Source organism: Phyllostomus discolor, chromosome 12 (genome assembly GCF_004126475.2).
Source record: "Phyllostomus discolor isolate MPI-MPIP mPhyDis1 chromosome 12, mPhyDis1.pri.v3, whole genome shotgun sequence".
Lineage (NCBI taxonomy): Eukaryota > Metazoa > Chordata > Mammalia > Chiroptera > Phyllostomidae > Phyllostomus > Phyllostomus discolor.
In genome coordinates, this window is record NC_040914.2 from 4,573,049 (window position 1) to 4,593,813 (window position 20,765).

The window sequence follows — 20,765 nt, forward strand, 5'->3', positions numbered from 1 at the left end:
TCACAATGTATGTTGTTACAGACAGAGTGGAAAGAGATTGCTCTGCTTTTTTTTTTTTTCTTTTAATTTTTTGTTCTGTCTTTTTCTGAGACTCTTGGCTACAGGAGCACAGGTGTTGCAGTCTGTGAATGGTAAATACTTTATTAAAGTAGAATATGGCTGTCCCTGAGGGCTACAGTCTATACTTTTTATGTGAGTGTGTATGATTTTTTTCTCTACTGTGCCAGCCCACACTGATTTTAGAACCAGAGATAATTTAAAGGAGTAGAACTGGAAGCCTAGATGTCCAGTAATAAAGAACAGGTGAAATGAAGGGATACAACCATAAAATGGAATAGAACACTCATTAAATAAGTAATGTCACAAAAGATTATTTTTCACATGGAAAAATAGCCTATAGTGCTAAGTATTTTTTATTTGATATTATACATAAACTATACGAAAATGCCTTTCATTAGGTAAAAGACACATTTTATACAGGGGATTTTTAAAAAACATTTTATTTATTTTTAGACATGGGGAAAGGGAGGGAGAAAGAGAGGGAGAGAAACATCAATGTGTGGTTGCTTCTCGAACGCCCCCTGCTGGTGATGTGGCCTGCAACCCAGGCCTGTGCCCTGCTGGGAATCGAACCAGCAACCGTTTGGTTCACCAGCTGGTGCTCAATCCACTGAGCCACACCAGTCAGGGCATAGATACAGGGGATTTTTTTAAAAGTATATTTTATTGATTATGCCATTCCAGTTCCATTGTTTTCTGCACATTATCCCCCTCTGCCCTGCACCCCACCTTCCCTTCAGCATTCCCCTCCCTTAGTTCATGTCCATGGGTCATACATATAAGTTCCTTGGCTTCTACATTTCCTATACTATTCTTAACCTTCCCCTGTCTATTTTGTACCTACCATTTATGCTGCTTATTCCCTGTACCTTTTCCCCAATCTCCCTGCTCCCCTTCCCCACTGATAACCCTCCATGTGATCTCTATTTCTGTGATTCTGTTCCTGTTCTAGTTGTTTGCTTAGTTTTTGGTTTTGTTTTTTTAGGTTCAGTTGTTGATAGTTGTGAGTTTGTTGTCATTTTACTGTTTATAGCTTTTGATCTTCTTTTCTTAGATAAATCCCTTTAACATTTCATATAATAAAGGGTTGGTGATGATGAACTCCTTTAACTTGACCTTATCTGAGAAGCACTTTATCTGCCCTTTTCATTCTAAATGAAAGCTTTGCTGGATAGAGTAATCTTGGATGTAGGTCCTTGCCTTTCATGACTTTGAATACTTCTTTGTCATCCCTTCTTGTTCTATTGTTAAAGCTTTGATCTGTTCTTTCTTTTGGGCCTTATTTTTTTGTCTCAGTGCACCTGTTACTTTGTAAGGGATGGAGCCTTAGGTATTCGCCAGGGTGGGGCAACCCACATCACTGCGTTTTGGTGCTGTGGGGGAGGGGTCTGAGAGGGAACAGTTTGGCTTGCTGGACTCTGAGAGGGCTTTCAGTCACTTCCTCCACTACTTACAACCAAATTGGGCCCTTCTGTTGCTGATTCCCAGGTGGGAGAGTTTGTGTAAGTTCTAGGACCATGTGGGTCTCTCCAGCAAACTCTCATATGAGGCTGGGAGCTTTTCCTGCTGATGCAACCCCCACAGGTTTTTACAGCCAGAGGTTTTGAGGCTTTGTTTCCCCACATTGGAACCCTGAGTTGCACAGTCTGTCTCACTCTCCTATTGTTCCTCCCGGTTTATCTGCGCACAAATGTGGGACTGCTTGGTCTGCCAGCCACTGACTCACCCACCTGGTCCTCCAGTTCCCACCTTGCTGTGCATCCTCTCCATCCCAACTGCCTGTCTCTACTCCTCCTACCAGTCCGAGTGAATGTTTCTTCTTTAACTCCTTGGTTGTCAGATTTCCATATGGCTTGATTTTCTGGCAGTTCTGGTTACTTTTTGTTTTTAAATTTGTTGTTGTCCTTTTGGTTGTTCGAGGAAGCAAGGTGTATCTACCTATGCCTCCATCTTGGCTGGAAGTCTATATGATTTTTTTAAAGTCTATTTTGTTTATTTCTGTTCTGAGCTTTATGATTTTTTTCCTTCCTCTCATTTTGGTCTTTGTTGTTCTTTTTCAAGTTTCTTTCAGTGTAAAGTTAGATTGTTTATTTGAGCTTTTTCTTGTTTCTTGAGATAGGCCTGTAATGCTGTTTTTGCTTCTTAGGATTGCTTTCCCTGTGTCCCACAGATTTTGGATTGTTGTGTTCTCATCTTTATTTGTTCAATGTATCTTTTGATTTCTTCCTTGATCTCACTGTTTTTTTCAGTTATATTATATTGATTATGCTATTACAGTTGTCCCAATTTTTCCCCCTTTGCCACCCTCCACCGAGCACTCCCACCCACTCAGGCAGCCCCCATACCATTTTTCATGTCTGTGGATCATACATGTAAGTTCTTTGGCTTCTCCATTTCCTATACTGTACTTTACATCCCCATGGCTATTCAGTAACTTCCTATTTGGGCTTCTTAATCCCCTCACCTCTTCACCCATCTACCCACACATCCCCTCTCATCTGGCAACCATCAAAACACTCTCCATATCCATGATTCTCTGTTATTCTTGTTTGTTTCTTAGATACAATTGTTGATAGATATATATTTATTAACATTTTATTATTCATAATTTTGATCTTTTTCTTAAATAAGTCTCTAACATTTCATATAATAATGGTTTTGTGACGATGAACTCCTTTAGTTTTTTCTTGTCTGGGAAGTTCTTTGTTTGCCCTTTGATAGCTTTGCTGGATGGAGCAGTCTTGGCTGTAGGTCCCTGCTCTTCATGACTTTGAATATTTCTTGCTAGTCCTTTCTAGTCTGCAAAGTTTCTTTTGAGAAGTCAGCTGACGGTCTTATGGGAACCCCCCTGTAAATAACTGCTTTTCTCTTGCTTTTAAGATTACCTTTACCTTTAACCATTAACATTTTAATTATAGTGTGTCTTGGAGTAGGCCTGTTTGCATCCATCTTGTTTGGAACTCTGTGTGCTTCCTGGACTTGCATGACTGTTTTCTTCACCAAATTAGGGAAGTTTTCTATCTTGTTTTTTCAAATAGATTTCAAATTTCTTGCTCTTTCTCTTCTTATTCTGGCACCCCCATGATGCAAATGTTGGAACACTTGAAGATGTCTCGTAGACTGCTTACTCTATCCTCATTTTTTTGTAATCTTTTTTCTTCTTGCTCTGATTATTTGTTTTTTGCTTATTTATGTTCCAAATCTTTGATGTGATTTCAGTTCATTCACTCTACTGTTGTTTTTCTGTAAACTGTTCTTTATTTCAACTAGTAAAATCCTTCTTTTCCATCTGGATCTTTTCTTATATTATTGAGGTCCTCACTAAGTTTCTTCAGCATCCTTATAACCAGTGCTTTGAAATCTTTGACAGATTGCTTATATCTCTGTTTTGCTTAGTTCTTTTTCTGGAGTTTTGATCTGTTCTTTCATTTGCACCATGTTGCTTTGTCTCTTCGTTTTAGCAGCCTCCCTGTGTTTGTTTCTCTGTGTTAGGTAGAGCTGCTATGACTCCTGTCTTGGTAGCATGGCCTAATGTAGTAATATCCTATAGAGTTCAGTGGCACAGCCTCTCTTATCACCCAAGCTGGGTACACAATGTGTGCCCTCCATGTGGGCCGAGTACATCTTCCTCTTGTAGTTGAGAGTTGGTGATGTTGGCAGATCATTGGGTGGGATTTACCCAGGCCAGTCAGCTGCAAGGACTGGCTGTGGCCAGTGATCACCAAACTCTGCCCTCTATGGAGGATCAGCTATGCAGACCACAGGCTGATGTGGTCTGTAGTTGTCCACTGGGTACACAGGCTCTGGGGTTTCCCAGGTGGTGCAGGTCAAGTCATCCCCCACCTGTATTCTGCCTGGGGCCACCTTGCATGAGCTGTAAAGTAATCTGAGATGGCTATTACTTGTGCTGGGCCTCGAGATTTCCAGGCAAAGCCAAGCTGTGAATCTAGGCTGGCTGCTGCGATTTTCTGGCCTAGAGCCATATATCAAGAAGTATGGGGGCTTGGGGCTCACTGAAGCTCTTTGGGGCTTGTTTGAGAGGATTTAGGAAGTTGGAAAGCAGAAGCCAAACCAGCCATTCATATGGAAAAGTCACTATTAATAGCTTGAATAGGCCTGTAAGTTTGGTAGGACAGAGTCGCAGGTGATGCCAATGCAGGGCAAATAGTGTTAGCTATGTGGATGGAGTTTCAGATATTGCACCCGCCTCCCTGCTCTGTGGTTCTGTGTGGAGGTGGGTTCAGAAAAGTGACAATGGCCTCTGCCCACCTTTATGTCTGGGAAAAAGCCGTCCCCCAGCTCTTGCCTTGACACCAGACACTGCAGTTCTTCCCCATATGCCACTGGTGCCTTTCAAGCTGCTATCCTGGTGCTAGAGCTCAGAGGGAGTAATTCTCAGGAAGTCTGTGTGTGGGTTCTTAAAGAGGAATGCTTGGGACTCCATAAATTTCTTCCACCAACTTAATCCCTGCTGGTTTTTGCAGCCAGAAGCTATGGGGACTTATATTTCTGGCACTGGAACCCTGGGCTAGGGTGCCTGGTGTGGGGCTGGGACTCCTCGCTCCTGATATATCTCTCCCAATTTTTATCCACTACAAGTGGACATGGGACAAGCTCCTTCCACGTCTGTGCCCCTCCTACCATCTAGATGGATGTGGTTTCCATTCAACTCAGTTTCTCATGGTTCTGTGTGATGGTGGTTCTATATTTTAATTGTAATTTTGGTGTGGTGTGCTAGGAGGTGAGCTGTATTTACCTATCCTGCCATCTTGACTAGAAGTCGGGTCTTGTTTTCTTATCCATTCAAATACCATATGTCTTTTGATTGGAACATTTAAGCTGTTTACCTTTAAAGTGATTATTGATAGATATGTATTTATTGTCATTTTTTAAAAACTGTTTACCTCTGTTTTTCTTTCATTTTCTTCTTAAAGCAAGCCCTTTAACATTTGTTGCAGTACTTGTTGGTGTTCACAGAGTCTTTCACCCTTTTTTTTGTCCTGGGAAGCTTGTTATTTCACCTTCAATTTTTAAAATGTATTGTTTTATTACAGTTGTCCCAATTTTCCCCATTGCTCTCCCCTGCCCTGCCCAGCACCCCCCTCCTTTAGTTTTAAATGATAGCTTTTTGGGGTAAAGTTCCCTTGTTTATGGGTCTTTGCTTTTCGTCACCTCGAATATTTCCTGTCAGTCCCTTCTGTCCTGAAATGTTTCTGTTCTGAAATCAGATGATAGTCTAATGGGAGCTCTTTGTAGGTAACTAAATGCTTTTCCTTAGAGCACAGGTAGCAAACACAAGGCCTGCAGGCCGAATCTGGCCCCCCCACCTTGTTTTATCCAGCCTGGCACCTTGTTTCTACCTGGCAGCAACGCTGAGCTCCTTGCCCCTAGTGAAGGAATAGTTACATTTATAAAGTCCTGAAATTATATTCGGCCTTTTGAAGGCACCTGTGAGGCCGATGTGGCCCCTGGTGAAAATGAGTTCGACACCGCTGCTCTAGAGGCTTTTAAAATTCTCTCCTCATCTTTAACCTTTGCCATTTTAATTACAGTGTGTCTTGGAGTGGACCTCTCTGTGTACATCTTGTTTGGGACTCTCTGCACTTCCCGGACTTGTGTGTCTTTTCCTTCACCAGGTTAGAGAAGTTTCAAGTCATTATTTTCAAATAGATTCTTGATCCTTTGCTCTTTTCTCCTAACAGTTTTCCCTTGATGTAGATGTTGTTCTGCTTCATGTTGTCCCACAAGTTTCTTAAACTCTCCTCATTTTTAAAAATCTTCTTTTCTTTTTGTTGCCCTGTTTGGGCATTTTTTTTTCTACTTTGTCTTCGAAATCACTGGTTCTATCCTCTGCATCTTCCAATTTACTATTTATTCCTTCCAGTGTATTATTTATTTCAGAAATTGCATTCTTTATTTCTGACTGGTCCTTTTTTATGATTTCCATGTCTTTTTTCATACTGTTGAACTTATAATCGTTACTCTAAATTCCATATCTGATTAATTGCTTGCCTCCATTTCATCTAGTTCTTCTTCTTGAGAATTCTCTTGTTCTTTCATCTGGGGCCTGTTTCTTTGTCTTCCCATTTTGGCTGCCTCTGTGTTTGTTTCTGTGTATTAGGTACATCTGCAAGGACTCTCATGCAGACCAATGTCAGACACTCCCTGTGACTGGCCATGTGCAACCTGTTTAGAGTTATCAGCAATCCACAGCTTATGGCTCCCTTGCTGGTCTGGGTATGTGCTGAAATGACCAAGCTGTGCACGGTAGCTGGTTTTACACCACTGGGCCTGTGGGAGGGTCAGCTAAAGTCTCACAGCTCCCAGAGATCCAGCTGTTTGCAGGCTTTCTGATAGTCTTAATCAATGACTTAGCCTCTAGCAGTACTGTTCATCAGCCCTGTGTAATCTCCACAGGGAGGGGCAGAGTAATTCATGCAGGTGGGAGCTATTGATTACCCACAAGCTGATGCTGCAGGGAAGGGAGTGCAGTGCCTAAGAAAGATGACTTCTGCAGTATGGGAATGAATAAGAATAGGAATCCTAGTGCCTGGCCCTTCAGCTCTCTTTCCTCAGCCACCAACCCCAGATGCTTTTTGCAAGGCTGTAGTCTGCTCTGCCCTCCCTCTGCCGGCTCCCAGGGTAAGTGGCTGCAAATGAAATTTTGTGTGTTGGCCCTTTAAGAAGCTCTCTGTATCTGTAGTTATCTCTGCCTGGTGAACATAAACCACACTGCTTTTCACTGCTGGTACTTATCCTTCTCCAGTTCTGGTGCTCTAGGCTGGGGAGCCCAGCTTGGGGTTTAGAACCCATACTTCTCAGGGGGGACCCACCCAGCCACTGAAATATCCCTCTGCAACTTCAGCTGCCACCAGTGGGAGCCCAGCCAGCCCTCTTGTGCCTCCGTACTTCCTACCAGCTTCACTGCGGTGATGTGGTTTCTTCCACAGGTCCTTGATTGTGCGGCTTCTGTCTAGCTTGTGTTCAGTTGGTCATTCAGGATGATTGTTCTCCTGCCAGAATTTAGTTGTAATTCCAGTTTGGTCCCGGGAGGAGGTGAGTGTAGCTTCCACCTACTCTGGCACCATCTTGGGTCTCCCTCAGCTGGTTAGTTTCTAGTGCTGTGTCCTCAAATTCACTAATTTTATTCTGTGGTGTCTAAGCTGTTTTTATTCTCATCCAATGTATTATTTACGTCTCTAGAATATCCACTTGAGTCTTTTTTAAATTTTCTATTTCTCTTATCATGCTGTTTTTGTCTGTTGTCTTAAACATATGGAACATACTTACAATAGCTGTTTAAGAGCCTTTGCTAGTGCCATCATCTCCCTCACTTCTGGATCTGTTCTGTTGATATTTTTCCTCATGATTATAGATCATATTTTATTGCTTATTTGCATGCTTGATTGGATGTTGGATATTACGAATTTTGTGTTCTTGGGTGCTAGATTTATAGCATTGTTTTAAATAGTATTAGATTTTGTTCTGGAGCACACTCAAATTACTGGAGAATAGTTGGAATCTTTCGAAGCTTGCTTTAGTTGGGAGAGGCCCAAAGCAGCCTCTAGTCTAAGGCTAGTTAGCCCCACGACAAAGCAATAGTAGCCTCTGAATGCTCCCTCTAATGTCTCTTATAAGGTCTTTCCACTCTGGCTTGGCTCACATACTCTTTGCAGTTCTCTGTGAATTCAGGAATTATTCTGCCTGTTTGTTTTTTAGATTCTTTCCTAAGCCCTCAGGAAGTTTCATCAGAGGTGTGTACAGATCTGTACTGAGCCAAAGACTTGTGGGGGCCTTCCTACAAGATCTCCAGAGCCCTTTCTCTCTCTTTGAAACTCCCTCCTCTCTGCCAGCAATTCTAGCTGTCTTGCCCTTCCTCATCTCTGATCTCTGACTCCCTCAGCTCAGCAAGTCTACTGGGTTCTGGTTGGGTTTTCCCTCCCTGTGGACTGGTGGTAATCTGGAGCAACTGCAGCACTCACATTGCTGTTTCCTTTTCCAAGGAGTCACAGTTCTCCTTTGCCTGTTGTCCAAAATCTGAAAGCTCTTGTTTCTTATGTTGTGCCTGATTTCTAGGTAAAGAGTAAATCTGTGACTCTCTCTTGGCCAGAAGCAGAAGTGTTTGTATTTTCAACATTCTTCTTTAATATTTTATCATTAATTCGGTTCAACAATTTATCCAATGAAATAATAATTAAATTAGTTTTTCATCAAAGAAATGAATTCTGTGTTTTACATTTTTTAGTTACAATGGACAAACTAACCTTAAAGTCATACATTGTTACGTAATCCTGCTGCACGTGACAAGTATGCAGCTCCTACCACATGCCCCCCTCTGCAAGTTCGGCAACATGCAAGCCACTGTTCAGACACGTTCACTCATCTCACACTGCATGATGTCATGGCAATGCTGATTTGCCAATAAAGGTTTTGAAGCCATTCTGTATGTTTCTGTATTTATACTGTGAATAAGTAAGAGAGAGCTAGAGACTAACCTCTATCTGAGGACCACATTTTGAATAGCAGTGCCCTAGAGACTCCTGTGAGAGTGTACAGGGTGACTGTCAGCAGGAAGATGGTACAGAGAGTTGGTATATTGATACCATTACATATTTTACAGTCACACACATCAAGAATGAGTGAGTTGGGGGCATAATGACAGAGTACATGTAGTCCCTTAGTATACAGATCATACATCTTGGTTCCCTTTATATATATGGTTCCGATACTGCCAAACTACACTACACCACAGTGATGCACAGTTAGGTGCTAACATTGTAAAGAAGATTAGAGAGGAGTTCTGTGATGGTGGCATGACACATGGGAGTATCTCGGGTGCTGGAAATGTTCTATGTCTTGACCTGTGAGGTAATTACATGGATGTTCATTTTATAATTATTTGTTAAGATATGCATGTATCTTTAATATGCTTTATATATATAAAGAATATTATATATATAATAATTATGTATATATATAATTATATTTCACGATTTTAAAAAGTCATGGTTTCTAACCAGAAAAACTGAAATCCGAAATGGCTGGTGTGGCCCAAATGGTTGGCGAATCCTCGTTCAATTCCCAGTCAGGGCACATACCTAGATTGCAGGTTCGATTCCCACTTCAGGCACAGGCACATGACTCCTCATCTGAATGCATAAGATCCTGGGTCTGGGCACTGTCCCTGGAATAGGCCTGTATGGGAGGCAACCAATCGATGCTCCTCTCTCTCCCTTCCTCTCTCCCTTCTCTCTCTCTAAAAGCAATGACAAGTATGTCCTTGGATAAGGCTTACAAAAAAGAAAGAATAGTCAGTAGAAGTGTCCTCTGGGGAGTGAGACTCTAGTGGTCAGTGGACAACACTAGAAATTTTGTTAAAGTTTCTTTCAAGGCAATTATTTTCCCCACCAAATGGTAACTGTTAACTTTCTTCTTTTGTATGAATTATTTCCACCTCTGTTGGTTTGTTTTGCTTAAGAAACAAATTGTTAGAAACAAATTGTTGAAGCACCTTTTAACTACTGTTCTCAGTCTCACCCCCACTTTCCAAAAGCAACAACTATCATAAATTTGGAACCATATTTCCAATCTATTTTTTTTTAATTTTTACATGTTTTCATGAATAACATGGAATTTTTGGTGTGTTTTAAGTTTACATAAATGAATTCATGCTTTTAATATCTTGACTTTTTGCATTCAATTTTTAAAGCAACTTTTCCTGTTAAAATAGATATAGAATTTTTCCTTTTTAACTGCTACATGGTGGTATTTGATCCTACGAAATACTGCATTTTACGTAGCTTATCAGTGGACGTTTAAACTGTTACTGTGTTTGCCCCTTTAAGCACTGTCACAGTAAACTTTCTCAGACGTGCCATCAAAGTTTCCCCAAACACGCACCTAGAGGTGGGACTCTTGGCCAGAGAGCGAATGCATTTTCTAGACGCTGCTCTCTGAAGGGGCTGTGCACACCTGCCAGTGCCTCCCAGGCCTTTTGTGGTGTCTCTGGTTGCTTTTCATTCAGCCTTTTTTACTGGTTGATTTGGTTTCAGGGAAGTGTATTACTCTGGCAAAAAATACTTTTAAAATAGAATTTTAAAATCAAAACAAAAGACAGAAGAAAAATGATAAATTTAAAGGTCAGTTTAATTCAAACCTCAACTTTTTGGTTTTTGTCCAGGTATGTCCCCTGCTCTTTGACTGACGAAAACTTATAAACTAGAAAGCAATGGAGACCATCTGGAAAACCCCTGACTGGTTGTTCAGGGAGCCCACCCAGGCTGAAGTCACTGAGCTTGTGTGGCAAGTGAGGCAGCCCCCGAACACATGCAGCCAGAGGCTTGTTCTCCAGCCAGCCCGCCCTGTGCGCGGGGAGCCCCATGTCTCAGAGTGTTGCAGCCTCTGTGCACTTGGCTGTTCCTGGTAATTCTCTTCTTTCCTGGTTGTTACAGGAAAATTGACCGCAACAGCCAGTGAAGAAGTAACTCCTTTCTTGAGCATTATTTTGCCAGAATTATGTATTGAAATTGTATGCTCTTCTTGTTCTTTTTTATTATAAAAACATGAAATTACTTTGTTATATAAAATTTATTATAGAATAGAATTTGAGGGGGAGCAATGAAATAATTATGTAAAAAAATTGAGCTATCTTAAATTCTTTCTGGAAGGAATAGGGCATAAATAAGTATATGTACACAGATGTAAGCAAAAACTGTGGGCAGAAAAAGAGGTTAAATCACTACTATCAAAGAAGTGTGTGCTAGCCATGCCCTTTTTCCTGTCCTCTAGGAGCTCCGTCCGAGGCCCTCCAAGGGCTGGGATGGGGAGATGTTGGGCAGAGGCCTTCCCCAAAATACCTGCTAGGGCTGGAGGGCTGGGCTGTTCATCACTTGCCTGGCAAGTGGCTGCCTCAGTGCCGCCTCCGTGTACTGCATACGAGCCTGTGACGTTTTTGTCTGTCAGCCAGTTGCAGAGGGAAGACGACAGAGAAAATGCCGAAATGGAAGAGTTGATGGAAAACTTGGTGGTCCTGCAAGTGCAGAAAAAGAGCCTGCTCTTAGAGAAGGACAGCCTGATGGCTAGAGTCAAAGTGCTGGAAGCTGAACTCGCACGGGCACGGAAAATAAATAGGTTTTTATATATTTTTTCCTTAAGCTTTTTTTAATAGTTAAAAAAAAGAATTGGAAAATACTCCTTATCTTTTCTTTTTCTAATATTGGCTATAAAATAGAAAAAAAATTGACATTATTGGATATCAAAATACAGTACAGTAAAAGCTGAAGACCAACATTAACATTTTTCTAGTCAATAGCTCACATATTGTTGATACTTAAAATGATGACTCTAAGACTCCGAAACTTCTAGATGTTCTTTTCTAACCATTTCCTAAAAGTCTACTTTGGGATTGCTGGATTCCTTTTCAAAAGTATCTTCCAGAACCTCAGCCAAAAGTTTAATAGAATAATATGTAGTTAGCCTACTAATTGTGTTAAAGCATTTGTGCTTTCTGTTGGCCTGACTTTGTGTCAATAATTATGCTTGGCTTAAAATTCAGTTCAGTTGCCACTTCTCACCTTGACACTGACAGGTTTAGCTGGCTGAAGAATAACACGTAAGTGCTAGCGTGCTTGCTGCTTTCATGACGCAGATGTCCACGGTGCCCTGGCCATCCAGGCTAATGTTTTTTATCTCACCATTTGGTGGAACTCTTTAGGAGATCTCAAAAAAAAATTGACATCCTCACCAAGCAGGTGGAGAAAGCCATGGAGAATGAAATGTCCGCTCACCAGTACCTGGCAAATGTTGTTGGCCTGGCAGAGAACGTGACCCAGGAGCGTGACAATCTTGTGTATTTGGTAAGTTTCCTCAGTTGCTTCAACTGCACTGCAAGTTGACATCACACATAACCTAGGGGGTTCTTTGTTTTGGGGGTTTTTTTTACAAAATCATTCATAAACTTCATCTTTTTAAATTTCAACAGCAAATTTTCATATTTTCCAAAATTTTATCTTTCAACTATGGAGGGAAAAAAACATTTTTAAAAAGGTGAATAAGCCAAACCTTGAAACATTGGCATATGATATTTTAGAAGGTAGGCTAGTGGAATCATCCCATTAACTTACGTAGGAACTGTAGTCATCAGGTGTGTATCACACGTATAGTGGAGCCTTGGTTCTCAAACTTAATTTGTTCCGGAAAACTGTCCCAGAAGTGATTTGTTCAAAAACCAGATCTCCTTTATTTGTCAGCTGAGAGACACGTGACTGATCATGCAGGCCTCAGCATGAAAGGGTGGTCGGGTTGAGAATCAAGAACCTACATTTTATGGGACAGCCGAGGCATTTTTCTGTGAACAGCTTGGTCAGGAACTGAATTGTTGGAGAACAAAGACATTTGGGAATTGAGGTTTGACTGCATAGACACATTTTCTCTCTGTAAAGCTGAGTTAATATATTCCCTGTGTGAAGAAGAAACATAAAGATCATCGGCTACATAGAGTTCATCCTGAGGACATAGTTCAAAGGGCAGTGGTATTCATGCCAGGTTGTGTCCAACACACCAGTCCCCAGGAAGGGCGGTGAGGGAATTACTGGTGGTCCCAGCTGATGGAGCTCTGTCCCACCAGCAGGAGTGATGCCATAGACCCGATCCTTGGCATCTCCACATTAATTTTAGCAAATGTCTACGACAGATTGTGCAGCAAGAGAACACAGATGCTATACCGAGCCATATGCTTTGAGAGAAGTCTGGTAGGATTTACCACAAAAATGCTACAGTGAGCTGGATTTTCAAGTGGTGGGATTACAAGAGATTTTTCTTTTAATCATGGTAAAATTAAGAAAAATTTTTAAAGGTTTTATTTATTTATTTTTAGAGGAGATGGGAGGGAGAAAAAGAGGGACAGAAACATCAATGTGAGAGAGAACATCGATCAGTTGCCTTTGGTCCATGCCCTGACCAGAGACTGAACCGCAGCCCAGGCATGTGCCCTGACCAGGAATTGAACTGGTGACCTTTTGCTTTGCGGAACAATACCCAACCAACTGAGCCACACTGGTCAAGTCAAAAAATTTAAAAATCATTTAATTCATCTGCCTTTTATGATTTTTCTACATTGAATACATATTGCTTATCTGCTTTTAAACATGTTTCTTTAAGCAATGTTGGTAGTGTAGGGTCAGAAGTTTAATGGATATCATTACAAAAGACACCTGAGGACTTTCTCAGAGGACTTTCTCAGACAATGGCAAACTTGGTAGTAACTTGGCCTTTCTCCAGGTGAATGAGGTGTGGAGAGTCTGTCAGGAGTTGTCACAGGCTTATTCCCCTTTGCTACAAGGATGTTAAGTTCCTACATAGGAAAATGAGCACAGGCCCTGACTGGTGTGGCTCAGCGAGCACTGGCCTACAAACCAAAAGGTCACTGGGTCAATTCCCAGTCAGGGCACATGCCTGGGTTGCAGGCCAGGTACCCAATAGGGGGAATGCAAGAGGCAACCACACATTGATGTTTCTCTTTCTCCTTCCCTTCCCCTCTGTCTAATAAAAAATAAATAAATAAATAAATAAATAAATAAAAATTTTTAAAGGAAAATGCACATAGATTTTAGCCATTGTTTATATAAGAAGAAATATAAATAGTATCCAGCTCTTGGAGGGAAATGTTGATCTTGTGACAGAAAAAATGCTCATTTAGCCTGTCTTGAGATACCATTCTATACTTTTATTAATGTTAGAAGAGAATTTAATTACAATAGTTGCTAGTGGAGTATGGTATGCCTGGTTATACATTACTGGTGATTTCTGACTTTTTCCTCAAGTCTTTTAGAAGCCCTTTGACAGCATGGTAGGAGCCTTAAAAGCAGGCAGACCTCCTGACCCAGTAGTTCCTCTCCTGAGAAGTCACTGTCACAGCCCAAGTGCTGAACTCTGGCATTCTCTGAAGCAGCGCCAGGCACCTTATGCTCTGCCTCCTGGGCTTACCCAACAACTGGTAGACCAAGAGGCAAACAGGGCTTGTTGAAAAACATAAAGTGCCAAACAAACCCATTCACCTAGCACACATTCATGGGGACCCAGCTGCCACATGTCATTGCCACTGTAAAGACAAAGCCATCTTGTTTGCAGGGCAGGGCACATAGGATTCAGGCCCATGGGGCCAGAGGGCGTCCCAGGCTTCCACGATCTTCCATGAAGTCAAGGTCTTCCCCACCCCTCAAGCGGTCCCCCTTAGGTCCACATGCATATTTGTGAGCCCAGGATAAATGGGTTGTAGGGAAGAGGGGGATAAGGGGGATAAATGGTAATGGAAAAAATACAATTAAAAAATAAATAAATGAAAGAAACACAACTGGAGGCCACATACTGTGTGGTCAAATACTTAAAAGTTACAAATTACGACTTAATGAAATGTGTTTTCTCCTCCCGCCCTGACCTTTATTACTGTGGCCTGAAAGCCAGGCCTGAATTTAGAGTCCCCGGACCCCTCAGATGTGGGGAAAGAAGCTGCTCTCATCCCGCCCTGGCCCACCCACCCTGAGGGATCTGTGTACACACAGGCACTGATGTCCCCTTGGCCCTGCAGGGTTCTTCTCCCTGGGAGCCCCAAGGCCAGCCCCTCTAGTAGGGGTTCAGGGTGGTACTGGCTGCCTGCTCATTGTCCTGAGACTGTGAGCCATGCGCCCCCACCTTCCTCTTTCTGGTCTCTGAGCCTTGTGAGAGCCCCTTGTGTCTTAATTCATTGATATTGGCATCTTAATTTCTGATCTGCCTATTGGATGGGTTTTTTTATGTGACTTGTGGCAAGTCATTTAACTGTCTTTGTCTTATTTTTTTTTATGATAATGAAATTGCTATTCCTAGCCTGCTTTAGAAGGAGTGCTCACTTTTCACTGCTTGAAATAGTCAACTTACAGTGCACAGTAGTTTATGTCCCATATAGATATTAATCTAAATAACTTCAAATGACATCCGTCTTGGAAATTACTGCCTCTGACATTTGTTTGGAGAATGGCATTGCACATTCATATTAAGTTATCCTTACTTTGTAATTGTTCAAATAAACCAAGTTAAAGTTTACTTGCATCCTGGCACTTGTTCTTTGGATATGATTGAAGGAACGCTGTGTTCCCTAAGAACAGAGAAATGTGCTAGAAGCCCTTCCATCCTCCTTGTCCTGGGGGCACAGGTCTCCTGTTTGTGCCCAGGAGGGACCCAGCGTGTCGTACCAGCTCCAGCCCCTCCCAGCCGTGGGCCAAGTTCTGCCCTCACACAGGGGGTGGGCATCCGGGTGGGGGCAGAGTGGCTGGGCCAAGAAGAGTGGCAGAATTACAGTCATTTGTGAATAGGAATAATATTCTTTCAGGAGAACTTTTTATTCCTTTAATTTTTCTGTAAAACTGAGAGCCCATTATTTTCCTTTTCATCTTTCTCCTTAGGCCAAATGTTTAGAAAGTGAAAAACATGGAGTTCTTGACAAAATTGTAAAAGGCAATATTCGCATGGGAAGGTTAGAAGAAAAAGTCAAGGTAAGCGGTCATTTAGTTTTAAAGATTCCCTTTCAAATGGGAACAGAGGCTTACTGGGTGCAGATGCCCATGTTTAAGAAAGTGATACATTTTTTCATGTATCTAATGCTAGTCGTTCAGAGAGTAAAGCCATACAGGGTTTCACTGGCAGAAATAGCACCTGCCTCTCCGGAAGTAGCATCCTTCCACTCACCAAATAAACTTCACTTCATCTGCACAATAAGATACAATGAAGATGTTTTTTAAAAAATGCAGAATAATCTCCAGGCTATATCCTTAATGTCCAGGCTTTCTGGTCAAGTGTAGTTCATTTATTGGTTCAGTTAGAGACCAGTGCCAACCTGCCTCTCTCTTGTTTAATCCTGAATGTACCCTGCAGTTTCTCTGCTCAAGAAAGCTATTCTCATTGTACCGACTCCCACACCTGGCCATTCGCCAACCCATCATCTGCATTCTGACTGCCGGTCTCTCAGTACGCACCCTCAGCCCCACCAGCCACACTGATTGCTTATGGACAGGGGCGGGGAGAGCACCAGCAGGCTAGAGTCCTGGGTGGAGAGCAAGGAGCTCTGTGGGTTTTAAAGAGGAAGGTAGTCTGAGGGCATGAAGCTCCAAGCGTGGGGAATAAGATATAGGATCTCTGGGCTCAAGAGCATGTATTCAGGACAATGATTAAAGGGGTCTGATAAGTGGGTAAATAGATTGATGACATTGTTTCATATGTTGGAAAATTAACAAACCAAGACAAGCAGATGGAAACATTGGCTGGCTGGGTGTAAATACTCATAGTACTAGGTGAAATATATGTATGTATATACATAATAATGTAAATATATGTTGTGAGTCTATGTTATTTTAGGGACCATAAGGTTTAGTCCTGAATTATTTACTTTTAAAAACTTCAACAAAATTTAACTTAAAATTGCTCTGATACAAATGTGTCCTAATGCAATGAATAGATTTTATTTTTCCTGTTTCATACATATTGAGTGAAAGAAGCTCAACACAAGTAAGTGTCTAATATGATTGCATTTATATAAAGTTTAAAACAGGCAAACTTACACTGTTTGGTGCATACATAGACTGTAATCAGGAATTGAAAAGTAAGGAAAGAATTCTAACAAAAGTGAGATTAGTGATTGTATCTAAGGGATTGGGACACTTGGGGACTTCCAAGTCTGATACTAATAATATTCTGTTAATGTTCTATATAGTAACTTGGGTGATACTTACATGGTGTTTGCTTTGTTATTATTAATTGTTCATATATATTTATAATTTTCCCCCCAAATATCAACATGTCACCTTACTAAGGAGGCATATTTGACTATTTAAAATTGTTAGTCATCCATTCTTACACATTCCTGATTTTCATTACCTAGCTTTATTGTTTCTTACAAATACAAAATCACCTTTAACAGACTGTATAATTTATCACATTTATTGGTTATTGTCTATCTCCTCTGACCATACTATAAACTCAAAAAGGGTGAGGATTCTTTTTTTCCTCTTTTCATTCACTGATATATTCCAAGCATCTAGAATAGCATTGAGCTCATAGTAGCCAGTAAATTTAATAACTGTTTGGGAAATTAATTAAATAATGTATTTTACAATTTTAAAAATTCAACATCAAAAGCAGTATACAAAACAATATCTCAACTCTGCATCAGTAAGGCTAGAAGAAATACACCATACTATTAATGATAGGATTCTGCACAGAAGTATTATGAGTAATAATGAGCAATTATAGGTTTCTGTTTTTTCCTGGTTGGCTTTTATTTCCAAAAGAGAAGGTCCAATCTTCAGATGGTTGGCCTTGTCTTGGGAATTTATCTCATTATTGTTCATCTGACTAGGAACAGTAAAAAGGGCCCGCCCAGCCACTCTGAGAGGAAACTTGTGAGTCGGTCCAGGTTAGGGAGGGCGAATCTCTGGGGAAGTGAAGAGACCTGGAAAGGGCTTGTGAAAATACAGAGGTGACATCTCATGAAAACCCTGTGAAATATGACTAGTAAAAGTGAGGACATCGCCTTGAGATCAGGGTTGTGGCGATATCTAGGAAACTTAGAACTGTAGGTAGAAGCCCTTCTGAACATGGCTGGATTTAGAGAGCCAGAGAAGAAGCTGTAAGAGAAGCAGTATGTAAAGCTTGGAAGGCTTCCCTGACCCAACCAACCAGTGCTCCCACCCTCTATGAAACCTCATCTCATCCCAAATGATCCAGTTGGGCATACAAAAATACCTTAAGGAAAAGGAAGAAAAATAGAATAACTTCCCTATACATGATGAAAATGCATAAAAAACATTGCCACAAAGGAGATCAGAATTGTAATGTATACTCAAAAGTGGATTGATAGGCAGGCGGGTAGGTAGATAAATAAGGAGGTAGGTAGATAGGTGGTATGTAGCTAAAACTTAAGAAAGCAGCCAAAGCTAGGAAGAAATACCACAACGCAGAAACACAGTACACTAACAAGACGTGGCCAGACAAAGGAGGACGTGAAATGGAACTGATACAACATGGGAAAGAAATACAAGGAAAAGAGAAGCCTTTTCAGAAATGTGGACTAAATTGCAAGGAGAATGTGTTCATAAAAGCACAATAAGAGACATAAAGGATAGAGATGAAAAAGGCAAAGACCATGCTGCACGGACTGCCAGTCAAGATGGCAGCACAGCTTGCCTCCTCACACAACCACATCAAAATTACAACTAAACTATAGAACAACCATCGTTCAGAAGCATCAGAAATCGAACTGAATGGAAATCCTATAAGTATAGAATTAAAGGAGAAACCACATGAATACTGGTAGGAGGGGCCAAGGATGCAGAATGGGCTGGTCCTACATCCATGTGTGGCAGATAAAAATCAGGAGGAATATCTCAGGAATGAAGGGTCCCAGCCCCACACCAGCCTTCCCCAGCCCAGGGTTCCAGTGCCAGGAAGATAAGCCCCTGTAACTGCTGGCTGTAAACACCAGTGGGGATTAAGGCTGTGGAAGATAGAAACTGCTGGGGTCTCAGGCAGTCCCTCTTAAAGGGCCCATGCACACTTACCTGGACTTATTCCCTCTGAGCTCCAGCATGGGGTCAGCAGATAGCAGATTGAAAGACACCAGAGTCAGACATGTAAGAACTGAATTGTCCAGCATCAGGGTGAGAACAGAACAGAGGGGCAGCTTTCTTCTAGACAAAAGTACTGGCAGAGGCCATTGTTCCTTTTCTGAGCCCTCCTCATACAGAGCCACACAGCCAGCAAGCGGGAACCATATCTGAGACTCCATCAGCCTGGCTCACATGATTTGCCTTACCCCAGTGATTCCCTGAGGCCCTGCCCCAACCAACTTTTGGGCCAACCCAAGCTTTTTCCTGTGGCTTTTCATACAAATGGCTTGTTTTGGCCCATGCCTCAGATTTTCCTAAATTCTCTCAAGCAAGCAGCATCTAGCTTCAGTGAGCCGTGTACCCCTCACTAACTTACCCTAGCAGCAGCCAGCCTTGGAAGTCTCACCTGGGCACCTCTAAGCCCAGCGCAAGTAGTAGTCACCTGCAGGCTGCTTTGTAGCTTATGCTATGTGACCCTGACAGAACACAGTTGGTGGCAGACCTTGAACGTGCCAATAGCAATCAAGGCTAAACTACAGCAGGAGGGTGTACACAGCCCACACACTGGCTGCACCCTGAACACCCAGCTTGGGCAATAGGGGAGGCTGTGCCACTGTACTCTACAGGATTCCTACTACCATTAGGCCACTCTACAAAGCCTGGGAGACATAGCAGCTGTACTTAATACATGCAAACATACACAGGAGGCTGCCAAAATGAGACAAAGAAGCATGTCCCAAATGACAAAATAGGACAAAACTCCAGAAAAAGAATTAAACAGAATGGAGACAAGCAATCTACTAGATGCAGAGTTCAAAACAATGGTTATAAGGGTGCTCAAGGAACTTAGTGAGGACCTCAACAGCAAAAAATATCTAGTCAGAAACTAAGGATATTTAGTTTCCAGGGAATCAACAGTAAAGTGGGTGAAGCCAAGAATCAGATCAACAATGAGGAATATAAGGAAGCCAAAAACAAACATTCAGAACAGCAAGAAGAAAAAAAGAATTAAAAAAACCCGAGGATACTGTAAGGAGCCTCTTGGACAACTTCAAGTGTACCAACATTCGCTTCATGGCAGTGCTGGAAGGAGGAGAAAAAGAGCAAGAAATTGGAAACCTATTTGAAAAAATAAGATAGAAAACTTCCCTAACTTGATGAAGGAAATAGACATACAAGTCCAGGAAGCACATAGACTCAAAACCAAGATGAATCCTAAGAGACCCACACCCAAACATATCATAATTAAAATGCCAAAGGTTGAAGACAAAGAATCTTAAAAGCAGAAAATAAAAAAAAAAGCAGTTAGTTACCTACAAGGGAGCTCCCATAGACTGTCAGCTGATTTCTCAAAAAAATCTTTTCAGGCCAGAAGAGAATGGCAAGAAATACTCAAAGTGATGAAAAGCAAGGACCTACCACCAACATTACTCTACTCAGCAAAGCTGTGATTTAGAATTGAAGGACAGATAAAGAGCTTCCCAGACAAGAAAAGCTAAAGAAGTTTGTCACTACCAAAGCAGTATTATATGAAATGTAAAAGGGTCTTCTTTAAGAAGAAAAGAAGAAAAAAAAAGAACAATAAAATGGCAGTAAATGCATATCTATCAACAATTGATTAAAAAAACAAAATAATCAAACCAGCAGAACAGAATTATAGATACAGAGAATGTTTTGATGGGTGTCAGATGGGAGGAGAGTTGGGTGGTTGGGTGAAGAACATGAAGGGATTAAGAAGCACTAACCTGCAGTCACAGAGTAGTTATGGGGATATAAAGTACAGCATAGGGAATAGAGTAGCCAAAGAACACACACACACACACACACACATGACCCATGGACATGGACAATGGTGTGGGGATTGCTTGAGGGAGTTGGGACACTGAGTAGAGGGAGCAAAGAGGGAAAATTGGGACAACTGTAATAGCATAAATAATAACATATAAAAAATAAAATAAAATTTTTAAAATTAAAAAGACAAAGACAAGAACGTAGAAATAGGAATGTAAGAAGAATTCAGTGGAAAGTGGTAAAGATCCAATATCCCTATTGTTAGTAAAAAGAAACCAA

General features: G+C 41.4%; 1 protein-coding gene and 1 long non-coding RNA gene across 5 annotated transcripts in view; one reads left to right on the forward strand and one right to left on the reverse strand.

Annotated features, from left to right (window-relative positions):
* Positions 1-20,765, forward strand: part of CEP89 (centrosomal protein 89) — an 88,114-nt gene that overhangs the window by 52,824 nt on the left and 14,525 nt on the right. For all 4 annotated transcript variants that reach the window (XM_028529438.2, XM_036012906.1, XM_036012907.1 and 1 more), the window contains 3 exons: positions 11,023-11,190; positions 11,774-11,915; positions 15,498-15,587. In XM_028529438.2, coding sequence (XP_028385239.1) covers positions 11,023-11,190; positions 11,774-11,915; positions 15,498-15,587 — 400 coding nt within the window. The remainder of the gene's footprint in view (positions 1-11,022; positions 11,191-11,773; positions 11,916-15,497; positions 15,588-20,765) is intronic.
* Positions 153-19,067, reverse strand: LOC118497688. Its single transcript, XR_004900212.1, has 3 exons — positions 18,282-19,067; positions 11,252-11,258; positions 153-165 (listed from the first exon to the last, which is right to left on the reverse strand). It is a non-coding gene; the product is annotated as an uncharacterized LOC118497688 (long non-coding RNA).